Source organism: Silurus meridionalis, chromosome 22 (assembly GCF_014805685.1).
Source record: "Silurus meridionalis isolate SWU-2019-XX chromosome 22, ASM1480568v1, whole genome shotgun sequence".
NCBI lineage: Eukaryota > Metazoa > Chordata > Actinopteri > Siluriformes > Siluridae > Silurus > Silurus meridionalis.
The window spans coordinates 4,411,872-4,430,963 of NC_060905.1; the positions used below are offsets into that span (position 1 = coordinate 4,411,872).

A 19,092-nucleotide genomic window follows, 5' to 3' on the forward strand; every position below is an offset into this window, starting at 1 on the left:
AATTTCTTTTGTTATATTCTGGTGATTTATTACACAGCAGTCAAATCTGTCAAAATATACCATAATAAACTTAGTTTTACATGCTAACATAGTCTAAGGTTTATAACAGGTATGTAAACATCTAGCAAACATTTTTGACTGCTGGATATCAGTATGTGAGGCTCTGAGTTTGTCACAATATACTCTGAGATTTATATTCCAGAAGACAAATCTTTCTTTTTCTTCTTCTTCTTTCGGGTTCCCCCGTTAGGGGTCGCCATAGCGGATCATCCGTCTCCATACCCCCTGTCCTCTACATCTGCCTCTTTCAAACCAACTACCTGCATGTCTTCCATCACCACATCCATAAACCTCCTCCTTGGCCTTCCTCTTTTCCTCCTTCCTGGTGTCTCCATCCTCAGCATTCTCCTACTGATATACCCCATGTCCCTCCTCTGCACATGTCCAAACCATCTCAATCTCACCTCCTTCACCTTGTCTCCAAAACGTCCTACATGCGCTGTCCCTCTAATAAACTCATTTCTAATCCTGTCCATCGTCGTCACTCCCAACGAAAACCTCAACATCTTCAGCTCTGCTACCTCCAGCTCCACCTCCTGTCTTTTACTCAATGCCACTGTCTCTAATCCATACAACATCTCAGGTCTCACCACAGTCCTATAAACTTTCCTTTCACTCTCACAGATACTCTTCTATCACAAATCACTCCTGCTATCACTCTTCTCCACCCACTCCACCCTGCCTGCACTCTTTTCTTCACTTCTCTAACACACTTACTTTGCACTGTTGACCCCAGGAACCTGAACTCCTCCACCTTCTCCACCTCTTCTCCCTGCAACTGCATCACTCCACTGCCCTCTCTCTCATTCACACACATGTACTCTGTTTTACTCCTACTGACATTTATTCCCCTTCTCTCCAGCGTGTACCTCCACCTCTCCAGGCTCTTCTCCATCTGCTCCCTACTCTCACCACAAATTACAATATCATAAACAAACATTATACAGAGAGTCCTCTCTCACCTCGTCCTTCAACCTGTCTATCAGCACTGCAAACAGAAAAGGGCTCAGAGCCGATCCTTGATGCATTCCAACCTCCACCTTGAACCAATCTGTCGTAATTATCCATAACCACCATAACTACCATAATCACCATGATCAACAAAATTTTACTCAGGAAGTTTTGAGCAATATTTTCATTGTATATGTAACTATTGTTGCTGTGGGATTTCTGTATCTACATCTCTATTTTCAAATCATATCTCTCAGAGCTCAGAGACCAAGTGTCACATAATGAGTGTAAATGTTTTATTTAACAGGAGGCCAGCATGCACAACTAAACTTCTTTCTTCTCTTACATAGACACAGGAGCTTTGTTGGGACCAAAACTTTTGATTGCTAACTTAAGCTAACTTAGATATCAAACTTTTTTGTTTAAAACAGCATAGGCTTTTTAAATTTGAGACTTTAACACTGAGATTTATTCAAAATTAATAAGACACTTCATTATTCAGCAGCTTCTCATCATGCATGGCCATTCTACATGCTTATTTACGGAACAATTTTCAATAAAAAATATTCTATAAAAATGAACGGAGCACTTGTGCGATGCAAATCCACCTTAGAGGACGTCTATCCAGTAGTATCCTTGTTTTTAATTTTTCACTTTGAATATATGCACATGCTTACATTTATTTTTGTCATGCCATTTTTGGGATAAAACAGCATAAATCTTACGTGATAAATTCCTTTAAAAGTTAGTTCGAAATAAATGCATACAATTTCATGATTAAAAAAAAAGGTTTTTAAATATATAGAATTTTTTTGTTTAAATTAAAATTTCATTCATAAGATTTGTAAAATCTTTAAAAAGTGTAATTGTGCAGAGTGGGCGGAGCTTGAGGACTAAGAGGGCAGATAATGTATACAATACAAATATATAATTTTTGTGGTATTTGATAATTGTTTTATGACATTTTAAGAGAAGATATGGTAGAAATTATGATGATTTTCCAGAAATCTAAAAATAGTTGTCAAAAAATGGTCCTGCAGTAATAATAATAATAATAAAATTAATATGATTAATAATAATAATCAGAATTTTTTTAGTTACTTTAAAAGGTATGTGAAGGAAATCTGATTCACATTAACTTTCTATATTTAGTTCACTGGGAATAGAAATAAACATGTTCTTTCTTCATGGTCATGTGCACATTTTCAAAAACACAGCTTTTCCCCCTTCAAGACCACAACAGAGAGAAATTTAAGATGTCCTCCTTCTCCCCTCTTGTATGCTCCAAGACACAACACATCCCAGAACACCCGTCTCTGAGACAGAAGCCTGCTCTGTTGATTCAATTCTTGTCCTGAAGAGTCGGGTTCACATCAGCAGGATGTTTTGTCATTACTGTGAAGATCGATCATGTTCTAATACTCCATCCGGTGTGCATCCTACTTCTTGGATCACTTTGGACTAAGGAATGTTTCTCATGTGGGCAAGTTCAAATTCCTGCACAGAGCAAATATCAAGATGTCTGATTGAGAGCCTTGCCAGAAAAAAGCTCTGCTGCTCCCTGCTGTTCAACACACAGTACTACACACAACCACATGTATATATTAGTTTGTATGAACACATAACCCTCCTCTATTTCAAAAGGTTTTACTGATTAAGTTACACATTTATACCAGATCCATTACTGTTACACCTCACTATCAGTATCTTTCACTCTAGAATCTTTCCTTCCTGTTGTGCTTAGTATTTCTGGACTTACAACCTATATCATCGGATTCATTTTATTAAAAAAAAAATGTAACCGGATTTATTCTACAATATAATCTAAATATTCACATTTAATACAAAAATATATATCAGGGTGGAGATAAGATTTCAACACCAGACTGAAGCAAATGCGATACAACGACTTTCACAGTAGACTTCACTAAAATCATTAGTGTATAAAAGCAGTTAAATACAAGCACCAAGATTTAGACTACTAGGATTAGTCTGTTCCAATTTCTGTGATGATTAAAACATTTTTTCAATGGATTTAATCTCGATTTCCAAATATAATATCAGGTCCTTATAAATAACATAATTTCCTACGACTTGCTTCAACATTGTGTCAGTGGGGATGTGATCGAGCACCAGTTGATGAATGGAGAGCGGATCTGAAAGGAATTGAGTGCTGAGGATCAAACACCTGTGTGTAATTTTCATTAATGAAGATTCTCTGTTGCAGTGAGCAGCAGGGAGAATAAAACGGGGAGAGACGAAAGCAAAAAAGAGAGCGACGTACATCCAGAATCATGTACATATGTGTGCGTGTGTGTGTGTGTGTGTGTGTTAAAAGACTGAACAATGAAAGCAAATGTAAAAATGTGACTGCTGCAACATACAACCAATTCTTTTGGTGAAACGCCTCCCATCACGTTCTTCTTGCACCACAGAGCTTTCGAAAAGCATCTTTTACATCTTCTGCTACTTATTAGATAAATTAGGTTTGAGTGAGTAGGTAAGTTGAATGTGGAGTATCACAACAAAGGAAATAGGAACACAAAATTGGGTCCTGGACACTGACATCCACTAATGCATCCAAAAGTGTTTTAGATGATATCAGTCTGTGTGTGTGTGTGTGTGTGTGTGTGTGTGTGTGTTTTCAGTCAGGTGACACGGTGCGTCTGCGCAAGCAGCTGCAGGTCAGGCATTTCAGGATGTTCATGGTGATGTGCATTAAGGAGCCGAAGTTGAACAGCAGGTTGTAGAAGGTGTGTATGGACAGGCCGCCCGTCTCATCGGCGTACTTCATGGCTACGATGGGGGTGTAAAGGCTGTTCGTGAGGTTCCTGAAGCGAGGGTTGCTCGACTCGATCACCTTCTTAGTGCACTATGGGATGGGGGAGACAAGAAACAGTGAAACATGTTCTATTAATTAAATGTGATTATTACAACTACAGCTCCTAGTAGATGATTTTAGTTGGTTTTGTTATTTATACATTTTCTTAATCATATGACACTGTATTACTCTATTTATTAAAAAGCCACTTTTCCACAGTGACTAGCCTGATTCTGAATATCAGGAATTTTCACTATAATAATATTGACATAACCAGGGCCGTATTTGGCACCCTAGACGAGAATCCAATCCCCATGGCTTCGCCCTCCCACCACAATTTTGGTGGGGCAGAGGGGGCAAGCTAGTGCAAACTGGCTCGAACAAGGCGACCACCTATGCCTAGAAACAGTGCTGGGTTTAACATTCAGGCTCAGAAGTAACTGAATGCAAGTAAAGTACCTAAAAAGTTAAAAAGTAAAAGTCTAAATTACAATACAAAGGATCCCTCTAGGGCATGTTTTAATAGTAATAAGGCACCCTAAAGGGCCCATATCTCCTACATTGCTATTTGCACTTCTGCACTTAGATGATAACTGAATTTCCTGCCTTGTGCACAATGACAATAAAGTTGACTATTCTAATCTAAAAAAATCATATTCTTGAATGGAGGATCGCCTACACAGCACGTCATCTCACGTGCTAACATTTAGAGATGCCTACAGAGCACTGCTTCTTGTGTTCTCTACTGAAAATATAATTATGTTTAATCACATATAGGGCAACACATCACATGTTCTTCACTGGCAGCAAACCCACAAACTCCAAAGAGCTTTTAATGGGTTCTCACATGTAGAGAGGCACCGGAAGGGGCACGTCATCATGTTGTTTTTACATGAGGGGGCACCCAAGAAGGCAGTTCATCATGTTTTTTTTCAGAAACTGGGCACCCTAGAAGACATTTATGATGTCTTGGACATACAGTATGGGGCAACCTAGTGGGTTAAGGACTCCTGAAAGGCACTTCACCATGGTTTCTAGGACATTGGGGCACTTTAAATGGAATTCCATCATGTTTACTCATACATGGGTACTCAGGGGAGTGCTTCAGCATGGTTTCTCAGATGGAGCACATTACAGGGCACATCATAATTTATTTATAGACAGGTGGCACTTTGAAGGGCAGTCTTCATTGCTTTTTGCATATAAAGGTACCCTAGAGGGCACCTCACCATGGTTTCTTAGATAGGACACCCTAGAGGGCCCATTACCATTTTTTCTCAGACAGGGGGCACTTTAAATAATATTTGTCACTGTTTCTTGCATATCAAAAATCAAAATCAAAATCCGAAGGTAACTAGAGATCCTTCCCTAACAAGTGTGAAGTAGTGGTTTATGCTTTGACCATGAACAACAAACACACCAGATCACTCAGAAGTCCCAGCTTACTTTAGCGATGTCATCTGGCGTCTGCCCCATTGCTTCGAAGATATCGATGGAGGACGGCACGTACACATCTTTAAAGTATCTCACTGTGTCTGCGTCTGCTCCTGGAAACTCCATCTTAGCCACCTCTTCCATCATCTTCACCTCAAACTCAGTGTGCACAGGCCCAGGCTCGATCAGAGACAACCTATAAGAGTAGAGAGGAAAGCGAACAATGGGCTTTCTCACTTTTTATTGATCTGCTTGTATGTGGCAGTGTGAAGAGCCAATGTACAGACTTGACATTAAACTTGAGAAGTTGGACTGCCAAGCTTTCACAGAAACCCTCGATGGCGAACTTTGAGGCCGTGTAGACGTCATTAAACACTACGCCTGAGCAGACAGACACAAACAAATGGTTTCAGATTTAAGACATTCAAGGCTCTATCATAATAATTTTATAAAATCTTCAAAGTTGGTTTGAGACTAGAAATAGCACCAATCAGATGTCTGGTACCAGCAAATAAAATGGTGGATCAGAAACAAAGAATCAGATTATTTTTAATGTCTACATTTAAGTCAAGTGAAGTTTATTTCTATAGCGCAACAGACATTGTCTCAAAGCAGCTTTACAGAAATCAACAGTTAAGGTGAACGATGTGTATTTATCCCTGATGAGCAGCCGTGGCGACTGTTACAAGGAAAAACTCCCTTAGATGTTATGAGGAAGAAACCTTGAGAGGAACCAGACTCCAAAGGGGGACCCATCCTCATTTGGGTGACATCAAGAGTGTGGTTATAAATCTTTAAACAATACAGAACACTGGAGAGTGAGAACTAACATGAGCACTGGAACATTTAATAAAGAGACTTATATACACTATGTGGACAAAAGATTGTAGACTCCTGACCATAAGATTATTATGTGTTTTTTAACAATCCACTCCACATTTATTTTTATATTAACTTCCACTCTTCTGTAAAGATGTTCCACCATAGTTTGGAGTGCGTTTGTAGAGATTTGTGTGAGATTCATTCAGCCACAAGTTTGTTAGTGAAGTCAGGTAGTGATGTAGTTGAGGTGAGGAGGCCTGGGGTGCAGTCAGCATTTGCAATCATCCAAAATGTATTCAATAGGTTTGAGTTCAGATCTCTATAGTAGACCACTCATGATCTTCAACTGAAATCAGTGTAAAGCATATCTCTTAGGAGCTTATTTGCATTGTCATGCTGGAACAGGTTTGCTACATGCTACATCCAAAGACATCATACACAATTGTGTGCCTCCAACCCTGTGGTAGGAGTTTGGGGAAGAACCACATATGGGTGGCAAAGTCGTGTGTCCGATTATTATTAATTGTATGTATTATTATTTATTTTTTACCAATATTGCCAATATTGTCAAGAAAATTCAAATTTTCTTGGAATTCATTCTGTATTAATAAAGTTCCATCTTATCTAAAAATATTAAAATGTTAAAATGACATTTATTTTCAATATTATTCAGTAGCAGTATACCTCGGATTGAGAAAGATTTGTAAACATCACCCACATTACCCTGCATGCCCATGACGCTGCTCATGACGATGATGTGCCCCGCTCTGCGTCTCTTCATGTCGGGCATGATCTCTTTTATCATCCGCACCGTACCGAAAAAGTTGGTCTCGAACACCGTCTTCATCTGGTCCAGGCTGATGCTCTCCAAAGGGCCGAGCAAACCCACGCCTGCGTTGTTTACTGCAGGGAGACACGCAGAAGACGGATGGCGCTGTGACTGATTAACGATACGGAGTCGAGGTCAGTGTCTAGATGTCTGCATGCTGAAGTTAATGTTTAAAGGAGAAACAGGCTTCTATTATAGTCGCTGATGTGTTGTCAATATGTCATGCCAGGCGACTTACTGAGGATGTCAATGTGTCGGTCTTTAACCCCGCTGACGCACAGCCTAACCGATTCATCGCTGCACACGTCCAGAGCTTGCAGTGTCAGCGTGTTCCCAAAAGCATCTCCTGCTGCCTGCACCAGCTTATCCTTCTTCTTCAGGTCTCGCATGGTGGCGATCACTTAAAGTCAAAGAGACAGAGATAGGAAGAGACAGAAAGTCAGAAAGATAGAAGTAGAGAAGTGAATGAACATATAACCTATTGGCATGGACAAAAGTTCAATCAGTATTTACACATGGAAAGTTCTTTGTATTCAGACTCGGGTTACGCACGTGAGCTCTGAGCTTTTTGTGCAGAATATGCTTGGGGTTCACACCTCTCATGTTTCTTCTGAGTGGAAAAGTCGAGTTTAGACTGGGGGGTCGGCGACCAGAAAATAATGTTTTGTTATTTTGTCAATCCCTGCGTCCATGTCTACTTCCTGCATCTTTACTGGTGAGTAGCTAATACTGAGGCCCAGACCCCTGCTATTGTAAGCTAATTATGGATAAATAAATAAATAAATAAATCAATTAATCAATCTCAGATGAAACAGAGACTTTCATTCTTTGTGAACAGATTTATTCTCTTTCCCTGTTAACAGTGTTGGTCTGCCATGCTGTGTTGAGAAACTGGCTAACAACAAAAAAAACAACGATATTTCCAAATTAAGCACAGCATTTGCGAAGTATCCAAAGAAATTAATGGAAAAAAAAAACCAATCCAGAACTGCTGCAGAAACTAAAAGAGAAATTGCCAGGCCACATACCCAAGTCTCAACAGGGACAAAAAGTATAAATTGCTAACATCCAAATACAATTGCAATCATACTAGTGCCACCTAGTGGTACAACTAGGTAACTATCTTACATCTGCATCAAACAACAAATTGTTATTTTTATTTAAAGATGAAATATGCTTTGCGTCTCCAGTCAAATTATATTGGGTGGGAGAGTGACCAAAATGGATCTTTTGGTCGCAAAAGTTAATCCCCTGTTTTAGACCAACACCTATAAACATAAAATTTGCCTTAAAATAAGCGATAAAAAAAATGCAGACTGAAGACAGGAATAGTGCTTTCCGTTTCACTCTTTGCTATTAAAGACAAGGGAAAAAAAATTGTTAAAAAAAAATAGTTACATACAAAAAATACAAACTAGACAATGCCAAGCAATTAAATTACCACTTTCCAAGTTTGCCTTGAAAAATTCAAGAGTTATATTTATATTAAGTTTGATATCTTGTGTACCAGTGTAGATTTATTCATTGCTAGAGACTCAAAGCACTTATGTACATCGCTCTGGATAAGGGCATCTGCCAAATGCCGCAAATGTAAATGTAAATGTACAATAATCTAAAAAAAAGTCCTGCTAATACATAATGCCAACAGTTTGCTGCATGTACAGCCTGAGCTGTAATTATTACATCAGTCACAGCTAAATTTGCCTTTCAGCTTATAAAAATAAAATAAAAAAAACTTGTTCCGGCATATCATATTATTTTAGATTTTATATGTATATATATACATTTTTTTCCTATTAAGACAGACTATTACTATTACTATTCTCTACAAGGTAATTACAGAGCTAATACATTTAAAAAAATGAATTAATCAATCAACAAACTGCAGTCCTTTGGTTCATTCAATGCACCTCTGCTGTAAAGAAAGCATGCTCACGATTTGAAGGAGAAGCTGACTGAGCACTCCTCTGCCATGTTTTCCATTTAATTCATAATCCATAATGCATGTAATGTACTATATATTCTCTAAATACCCCTCGTCATAAACAATGCCTCTAATTAAAATGCTCATCATGCGCACATAACTCAAATCTGAATACGGCCGTTAGAAGCTACACAGATTGTGTTTATGTGGCAAATTGTTCTCAGTGGGCCCTTTATATCTGTTTACCCATCCCCCCCAACAATCTATACACACACACACACACACACACACACACACACACACACACACACACATACACACACTCTCGCTTTGTTTAATGCACGCCGGTGCTAATTACATTAGGGCTGAAAGATAAACAGTTGCTCTGAGGAGATAAGAACCGAGCTGATCCCCTTCTGAACTTTGAACCTTTAAACATTAACCGAAATCATACCACCGCGGATCCACGAGCACGTCTATCTGTGGAAGTCAGAAGGGTCAGTCTAAAATTAGCTGAAATATAACACGAGGGACTAAATACAAACTAAATACACAAACATGATACAGAGAAATACAGAAAAAAATGATTTACTTTATTAAATAGAAATTTTTGACATGGTAAAAAGTACACAGCGTTGTGTGTCACAGCTCCAGGACCTTAAATGTGTTTAGTTGATGTGCACAACGTTACCGTGCTTGTTTGGGTTTTAAGAAACAATTGTGTACTTCAGATTCATGCGATGTACTATATGGGTCACAAATTGTTGACAGCAGACCATAATTGGGATTCATTTGAAGAGCTTTTAAACATCTCATTCCACATTTAATCCTTTTTTTGCTATTATAAGACTCTTCAACTCTTCTGGGTAAATGTTCCACTAGATTTTGGAGGGCTCTTGTGGAGATTCATTCAGCGTCAAGGGTGTCAGTAAAGTCAGATACTGATGTCGGTGAGGTGAGGAGGCCTGGGGTGCAGTCAGTGTGAACAATTCATTCCAAAGGTGTTAAATAAGGTTGAGATCAGAGCTCTATAACAGAAGATCTTCCACTCCAACCCATGTAAAGCAAATCTTCATGGAGCTGGATTTGTGCATCTCATGCTGGAACAGGTATCCAAAGACATCCTATACAACTGTGTTTGTACAACAGTTTGGGGAAGAATCACGTATGGCTGGAAGATTCAGGCGTAGTATATAGTGTATGTGTATAAAAAGGAACTGGAGTACGAACAAAGACAGAGATTTAACTTCATTTATGAACATAAATGTGCTCCTTACTTGGAGCACTTTTGGCAGATACCAAAAGTACCTGCATACCAGGAAACCCCAAGACCTGTCATTTTGGAAATGTTCTGGTGCAGTCATCTACCATCACAATTATTTTGCTCCTTGTCCGAGGTGCTCAGATTTTTACACTTTCCCCTTCTTTTGCATTTCCAACACATCAACTCTAAGAACTGACTGTTCACTTGCTGTACAAAGATATATGCCAGCCCCTGACAAATGCCACTGTAATGGATAAATAATAATGTTATTCACTTCTGTGGTTTTAATGTTATAGCTGAACACTGTAGCGACCGGACTGTTTTTCTTTTGTTAAGATATTATCATATTCATACTTTGTTATTTATTCATATTTTCAATAAAAGTGACTAAGTGGATAAAAGTGGATAAGGTCTAAATGGTGCTAATAATCCTATGACACACTGGCAGAACCATAACAATGTTGTTCAGGTAGTCCTGGGATTTGAGCTCACAGCCTTGGGGTCATTAGTGCAGAACATTATGTGCTGTGCTACTTCTGTCTTGTTTACACCAGGAGGGATTTAGTGACCTGTCATTAGGCAGCTAAGCAGCTTTTTTCTTCTTCCTCAAGCTGCTGAATCCATTCGGATTTACTTACTGCGTTGTTGCAAGAATCGTAGCTGGGAGATTTTTCGATCAATCGTAAATGAACAGGAGTAGTACGGATCCAATTGTACTTTCTTCTTCAGAACTACTGTAAATGGAAGTACCACGTTCATCGATGGAGGCATCTGAACAGACATGGGAGTGCATTAAATGTGGTTTTAACATGCTACAGTTAACAATCGCCACATTATTCGAGCTGTTCTTCATGTGAAATCAGGCTTAAGACTGATTAAATGTTGCTGAATAGGGTCTCACAGGGATTTTTTTTTTTTTGCTTTGTTTTGTTAAATCCATTCAGCCTGCACAGGTCTTGTCATCTCCTGCAGTTTCGCTGAGAAATGGGTGGAAGTGCATTTAGGAGTTATTTTGTCTACATTCAAGGGTACAGTTATACTGCGTGGTTGGTTAAGATGCTTCACACTGTATGTAATTATCGTCTGCTTGGTTTCCAGAGGTTTTTCAAGGTACAAAATAACAGAAATGAACACTATAGCTGATATTTTACCCTCAGGAAAATGATTTAGACATGAATTAACTACTCAGGATTCGTTAAAGAAGATCTTTCCTTTTCCCTACCCACAATCACAGCAAGTGTTTTAATTCTCACAAGCCCAAATATTATATACACTATATAGATAAAAGTATTTGGACACCTGACTTCCCCAGCCATATGCGATTCTTCCCCAAACTGTCACCACAAAGTTGGAGGCACACAATTGTATAGAATGACTTTGGATGTGGTGGAATTTAATTTTCCCTTCACTTGGACTACGAGACCCAAACAAGTTCCAGCAGGCTTCTATATTAATATGCTTTACATGATTTGGAGTGAAGAATCTCTTGCTATAGAGCTCTGACATCAGCCCTCCTGAACACCTTTGGGATAAATGTGAACGCTGACTGCACCTCAGGTCTCCTCACCTCACCTCCATCAATAACTGACTTCCATAATGTCCTTGTGACTAAATGAATCTCACACAAATCACACTCCAAAATCTAGTGAAACATCTTCCACAAGAGTGGAGGTTATTATAATGAAAAACGGTGACTAAATGTGGAATGAGATGTTCAAAAAGCACAACAATCTTATGGCCAGGTGCTCACAAACTTTTTTCCATGTAGGGTGAGATGAAGGAAACAGATTATACCCAAACACTATAAACTGTCACTAATGACAAGCATTTATTCAGTCAACAAAGTGTTACTTCAATCTGTCCATTAATTCAGATGAATAATGCTCAACCCCTCTCAATTTACTTCATCTATTTACATGTTAATTAAACACTCAAGGGGTTAATGAAGCCTTTAAGATGCTAATTTAACGTGTTAATATTTATCCTGTAGCTTTTTAGATAAACTGTGGGTGTTAATTTAACATTATGACCTTTATTTGACCTCTTAGCTGTTACTGCATGTATTTACTCAATACTCTAATATTCACTGAGTAACACGTAACTGTAATTCTGGTACTCAAAGCTGTAATACTTCGCTCTGTATTTACATCATTCACAAACACCAGAGTGACTTACAATTGTCTCATTTATACCCTTGAGGGTTGACATTTGAGGGTACAAAGTCCTTGCTCAAGGGCCCAGCAGTGGCAGCTTGGTGGTGGTGGGATTTGAACTCACAACCTTCTGATCAGAAGTACGACATCTTAACCACCGAGCTACCTCCTGATTGATTTTACACCTCCACTGCAAATTCAACACTGTAAATGTTAATCCTGTCAGAATGTGCTGAATCAGCATCTCAGAGATAATCTAGTCCTGCAGATGGTAATTTGATTATACAGTATGTGTTCCCACAAACTGTGTCATTAATTGTGACTCAATTTAACCCCTTTATGAATCTATTTCGTCATTCATCACTAGAGTTGTTCATTTCGATTGGCAGCTATCAGTGGTGCACAGTAATGAATCAGAATCAGGTTTATTGGCCTAATGTGTTGACACACACAAGGAATTTGATTCCAGCTATTAGTTACTCTCAAAGTACAGACATAAATAAAAACTACACATGACAAAACAGACAAGACAAGACAAAAACAGACTATACAAGACAATACAGACAATGTGAGACAGTATCGACAGTGTGAGTATTAAATAGGGATACAGATCAGTAATGTACATGAAGTGTAAGAGTGCATGGTAGTGCAAATGACAGTATTGTGTGTCAGGTATGTGTCAGGAGTTTACTATAAAACTTTGTACAGTATATAGCAGCCATAGGGTGTGTAACATATACAGATCATGTGATGACTGACAGTTCTGTGCAGTACTTATAGATATGAGCAGGGAATATAATTATGGTGAGTTGTTAACAAGGCTGATTGCTTGGGGATAGAAACTGTTCCTGTGTCTGTCAGTTTTGGTGAACAAAGTTCTGTAGTGCCTGCCAGAAGGGAGCTGAAAGATGTTCAGTAGTGATTTTTTTCTGACCGGTTTCTGGTTATTTTATGGTACATTTTTTATGAGTGGATCAAAACTTAACTGGTCAAACACGCAGCAATCCACCAATCAGAGTCAAACTAGTTTTAAACTTGTTTTGATTGCCACTTGGTGTATCTACTTATCACCAACATACAGTTCAGCATCAGTTCAACAGCAAACAGAACAGCAAACAGAGAGGAATAAATGATGGAAGAAACTGGTATCAGTAAGTGTTTGATTAATTAATATAATTCTATTAATAGATTGATTAAACTGAGTTTATTAGGCAAAGAGTCTTGTGACAAAAACGATAAAAGGAACATTACAGCTGTAACAAATCATAGTACTTTGGATACTTAAGTACATTTCGAGGCAAATACTTTTTAAAAGGAGCACTTTTACATTTACTGGAGCGATAATTTGACTGTGTGTATCTCTACTTTAAATCAACTACATAGTGTGTACTTCGTCCACCACTGGCAGATATTATTTTGTGCAATTATGCAGACGCTAATTTAAGACTTTAAGTGATATTATAGCTCTCGAGGTGTTAATTAAACTAGACAGGTGTCTAAATGAACTACATACAGTAGGTGGTAACCTTTACTTAGAATTTGAGTATAATTTGACCTCTCGGGTGGTCATTTAGTTAAGCATGGATAGCCATGAGTTCATTCAGGTCTGTCAGTGTTTATTTAATTTTTAAAATGAATTCCAGTGTTGAAATGGACTGTGTGGGTGTTACCAGGTGGTTTAAGAGCTTATGTGCATATGGAGATGTTCATTTAATGCTGTAGGAGTTCATTCAACCATGTACTTGATTTAACAAAGGTGTTCATTTAATAGTGTGCATTAAGCCATGAGATTGGTAGGTGCTTCTGAACACCCCATTCCACATTTCACATATGCTGCCAAAATAACCTCCACTCTTGTGGGAAGATGTGCGATTTGTGTGAGATTCATTCAGCGATGAGGGTCCTAGTAGAGTCAGATACCAATGTAGATGAGGTGAGAAAGCCTGGGGGTGCAGTCAGCATGAGAAATTCATCCTAATGATGTTGAAGAGGTTTGAAGTCAGAAACCTATAAACGGCCACTAAAGAGCTTAAAAAGCATCTTTTAAAAGCATATCTTCATAAAGCTAGCTTTGTGAACACGGGCATTTTCATGCTGGAACAGGTTTTAGTCTCCTAGTTCTAGTGAAGGGAAAATGTCATGCCACCACATCCAAAGACAACTGTGTCCCCCCACAATGTGCTAATAGTTTGGGGGAACCACATATGGCTGGAAAAATCAGATCCAATACATTTGTCCATATAATGTATATGTGTATGTTCAGTTAACCCATTAATTTGACATGTCAGGTATTAATTAAATCAATTAGATGTGATCTGTGTGTTAAATTAGCCCTGCAAATCCGAATTCAACCTCCTGGGATTTAAATCCGCCCTACACATGCTTCATTAGACCATGTATCTGTTCATTAGCCATGTACAGTCTTTTTATCTTCTTTCATCTGATCCCGTTATGGCTCACCACAGCGGATCATCCATCTCCATACCATTCTGTGCTCTCAATCTGCCTCCTTCAAACAACCACCTGCATTTCTTCCTTCACCACATTCATAAACCTCCTCCTTCGCCTTCCTCTTTTCCTCCTGCCTGATGCCTCCATCCTTAGCATTCTTCTCCTGATACACTCCATGCCCCTTCCATGCACATGGCCAAACCATCTCTCTCATCTTGTCTCCAAAAACGTCCTGCCTGCGTGGTCCATCTAATAAACTCATTTACAATCCTGTCCATCCTCATCCCTCCTGATGAAAATCACAGCATCCTCAACTCCTCCATCTTCCGCTACCTCCAGCTCCACCTCCTGTCTTTTACTAAATGTCACTGTCTCTAAACCATACAACATCTCAGGTCTCACCACAGTCCTATAAACTTTCCCTTTCACTCTCACAGATACTCTTCTATCACAAATCACTCCTGCTATCACCCTTCTGCACCCACCCCTTGAGCATCAGCAGCATGAACTTCTTCAGCAGTTTGAGCTACAGGAGCTCGTCTGTTGGATCGGACCACACGGACCAGTCTTCGCTCCCCACGTGCATTAATAAGCCTCGGCCGCCCACGACCCTGTCGCCGGTTCACCACTGTTCCTTCATTGGAGCACTTTTGAGAGATACTGACCACTTCAGACCCTGAACATGCCACAAGAGCTGCAGTTTTGGAGAAGCTCTGACCCAGACGTCTAGACATCACAATCTGCCCTTTGTGCAAACTCGCTCAATCCTTACACTCGCTCATTTTTCCTGCTACCAACACGTCAACTTTGAGAACAAATTGCTCACTTGCTGCCTTATAAATATCTCCACCCACTAACAGGTGCCATGATGAGGAGATAATCAGTGTTATTCACTTCACCGCTCATAATGTTATAATGTTATGTCAAGTCCAGTTTATTTCTTTAGCTCTTTTCACAACGAACATTGTCTCAAAGCAGCTTTACAGAATTTACGAGTTAAGAACAATGTGTATTTATCCCTGATGAGCAGCCGTGGCGACTGTGGCAAGGAAAAACTCCCTTAGATGTTATGAGGAAGAAACCTTGAGAGGAACCAGACTCAAAAGGGAAACCCATCCTCATTTGGGTGACATCAAGAGTGTGATTATAGTCTTTAATCAATACAGAACACTGGAGAGTGAGAACTAACATGAGCACTGGAGTGTGTGATTATGAGTAATGTTCTTTCTACAGTCTTATACAGTCTTTTAAGATTATAGAACCAGGAGCTACTGAGCAACTCATAAAACAGCTCAACATATGCGATCATCATAAATCCAACACCAGCTTCTCCATTCCAGAGACTTTAAGCACTTAAAGAGGTCCAATGTTCAAACTCTACATGAAGTGGGATCCAAATTTTAAAGTTAAACATCGTACCTTTTATTCAACTACATTTCGCAAAATCTGTTGTTCCTTTTTATTTATGAGCGGAAAAAAAATTTAACGGGTCAATCCCACAGTAAGCCACCAATCAGGGTAAAGCACGGGCTCTGTTTTACACTTGTTTTATATGCAGCTTGGCAGTAGCGGATTTAGGCAACATGGCTAGCTGGGATTTTGCCAGTCCACACAAAAAAAAATTTTAATACAAAAATTAATTGTTTGCACGGCCGTGTCAATTATTAGATCATGTCACGGTGAATGAACCTGGTGATGTCATAAAGGTTTTCTGTGATTGTCCTGAACTGATTTCCTTGAGGAGACCCTTCAGTGCAGCTTAAGAGGCTAATTTAAAAGACATCTTATCAGAATATGATATATGAATATTATGGCTACAATCAGAGTTTTATGGTTCTTGTTTTGTTTGTATAATGTTTATAAATTGTGCACAATGACGTATTTAATTGTGCAGTAAATGCATTTAGGGTGATATCTATACATAAAAGTGAGCTCTCAGAAATGTCTCCATTGTGGACTGCTCTGAAAATGTCTTACTCATCCAGTGACGTTAGCTGAAGCATAGAAGAGCTTGACTTTGGGTCATGGTGTGGTTCCACCAGAGCGTCATTCAAGCTAGAACCAAAATGATGGAAGTCCTGACTCTAACCCACAGCACCCGTGACCTTATTTGCGTACTTTTTCTTTTTTTTAAGTCGTTGAAAGAAGGTTTTGGGCTCATGCTAATGTATTAGATATCAGTGTTTAACTCATTAATATTCTATTAATAAATCGGTGTGCTAAAAGTAACAGTAGAGTCTTTTCACAAAAACTGGGTTGATTAAGCAAAGAGTCTTGTAATAAAAATGATAATAGGAACATTATAGCCATAATAAATTAGAGTACATTTAATACTTAAGTACATTTGATAGCAAATATTTTTGTACTTTTACTCAAGTGAAAGTTTAATGGGACACTTTTTTTTACTGGAGTCACATTTTAACTACTGTATCTCTACTTTTACTCAATTACATGCTTTCTGTACTTCGTCCACCACTGTCACACACACACACACACACACACACGCTCTCTCTCATCATGTCCAGGTCTCCAACTTTGTCCTTTCCCCCCTCAGGAACACCCTCGGGCGCATTCGACACGCCACAGAAGCGCACCACTGGCTGCCATAAAAGGGCGCTTTGTGCTGGTGAAGAGACTCGTTAAAGAGCCGCCAGTGTCTTTATGAACTCCGCCGCATCGCCGTCCCCTGGAAACCGACCTTTCACATGCTAATCACCGCCCGGGATCCGCGAATGCACGCGGTAGAAAGATCGCAGCTCGGTACACCAGCGAACTCTGCGCGCGAGGACATGCCCGGTGCCGACCTCTGGCGTGGAAACCGAACCTGAACGTTCAGCTCGTGCACCAACTCAGAATGATTGAAAATCCTAAAGTGTGTGCAATTTAGTTTTATATATATATATATATATATATATATATATATATATATATATATATATATATATATATATATAAAACAAGATGCTTTTCTTTTCATTCTTGTTTTTTTTGTTTTTTTAATTACTGTTAATTATGTTAATAATAAAGTGGTTTTATACGGTGGGTGAAATGCTACAGAAGAAAGGAAGAGTTTACCATAATAGCGCTTCTGCTCGTCTTTGGCCAATAGGACGGCGATCCGCAGCCCGATCCCGGAAGAACAGCCGGTAATGAGGACCACTCTCTGGCTCGCGCTCGCCATGACCACTGCGCACGCTGCTGACTCTCCGCTCCGATCTCTCTCTCTCTCTCTCTCTCTCTCTCTCTCTCTAACACGCACGCACACGCACGCGTGCACACGCCGAGCTCAGAAACTAAAGCGGATTACAGCTCGAAGGGGCCCCGCGGGAGCGCGCGACACGGTCACATGGCCGCGGAAAATGCACGAGCTATGATTAATGTGCGAGTTCCTGATTGACTGTGCGCAGCGCTCAGTGCACCGGTGGAAGTGTGTGTTGTAATGGGATGAGTTACTCCTACTCCACTACTTCAGCTGTACACTTGCCATTAAAGATCTAGTGTGCGCGCGTGTGTGTGTGTAACGGCAGATACACTTTTTTAACTTGTTTGTTCCTGAGCTCCTGGGTTCATCTCAGAGTGTCTTCCATGCTCTTCTCATGTGAGCGTGGGTTTCCTCTGTGTGCTCCAGTTGCGTCCTGTTGTGCACTCCTAAAACAGCTGTTAATGTGTGTGTATGTGTGTGTAAGCGAGAGAGAGAGAGAGACTCGTCCACTAATAAACCTACATCAATTATGCTTTCTTGGGTTAATCTCATGTGAGTTTCCTCTGTCTACTCCAGTTTCCTGCTGTTGTACACACCTAAAACAGGTGTGATTTTTCTTGTGTGTGTGTATGTGTGTAAGCGAGAGAGAGAGAGAGAGAGAGAGAGAGAGACTCGTCCACTAATAAACCTACATCAATTATGCTTTCTTGGGTTAATCTCATGTGAGTTTCCTCTGTCTACTCCAGTTTCCTGCTGTTGTACACACCTAAAACAGGTGTGATTTTTCTTGTGTGTGTGTATGTGTGTGTGTGTGACCGTGGCAAGGAAATACTCCCTGAGATGGCATGAGGAAGAAATCTTGGAAGGAACCCGACTCAAGAGGGAACCCATCCTCATCTGGGTGGCATTGAATGTCTATTTATTACAGCTAAACAATGTTGAGGTGCGCAGTGATGCTGATCAGATGCTCACTGTAGTCCTGAGTCAGTGTAGCAGACTGTTGACATTAACTACAGTCCAAATCCATCCTCAAAGCTCCTGTTCTTACTCCGTGATTTCATGGATCTCCAGGCCATTAATGAGAAACCATCCCCAGCTGCACAGAATGGCCTCCAATCAAAGAGAACAAGATCTGAGGAGAGAAGATGGGCAGGAACATTGGTCACTGGTACCTCAGGAGG

General features: G+C 39.7%; 1 protein-coding gene across 2 annotated transcripts; it reads right to left on the reverse strand.

Moving 5' to 3' along the window:
- Positions 1-972: 972 nt before the first annotated feature.
- Positions 973-17,917, reverse strand: rdh8a (retinol dehydrogenase 8a). Of its 2 annotated transcripts, none has more exons than XM_046834227.1 (6): positions 8,854-9,044; positions 7,156-7,317; positions 6,812-6,991; positions 5,554-5,647; positions 5,279-5,462; positions 973-3,883 (listed from the first exon to the last, which is right to left on the reverse strand). In XM_046834227.1, the coding sequence occupies exons 2-6, from the start codon at positions 7,304-7,306 to the stop codon at positions 3,656-3,658; spliced, it is 837 nt and encodes a 278-aa protein (XP_046690183.1). In that variant the 5' UTR covers positions 7,307-7,317; positions 8,854-9,044; the 3' UTR covers positions 973-3,655. The 2 variants fall into 2 exon arrangements, with proteins under 2 accessions (XP_046690183.1, XP_046690182.1); XM_046834226.1 differs by lacking the exon at positions 8,854-9,044 and adding an exon at positions 17,785-17,917 and having other exon boundaries at positions 976-3,883.
- Positions 17,918-19,092: the final 1,175 nt, after the last annotated feature.

What these genes read in the sequence shown, in the direction of transcription:
- rdh8a (XM_046834226.1), bottom strand. Translation starts at nt 17,890, where the DNA reads ATGGCGAGCGCGAGCCAGAGAGTGGTCCTCATTACCGGCTGTTCTTCC. An exon ending in CCGACACATTGACATCCTCA is followed by an intron (nt 6,992 to 7,155) that starts GTAAGTCGCCTG and finishes GTCTCCCTGCAG; the next exon opens with TAAACAACGCAGGCGTGGGT. An exon ending in CAGCGTCATGGGCATGCAGG is followed by an intron (nt 5,648 to 6,811) that starts GTAATGTGGGTG and finishes CTGTCTGCTCAG; the next exon opens with GCGTAGTGTTTAATGACGTC.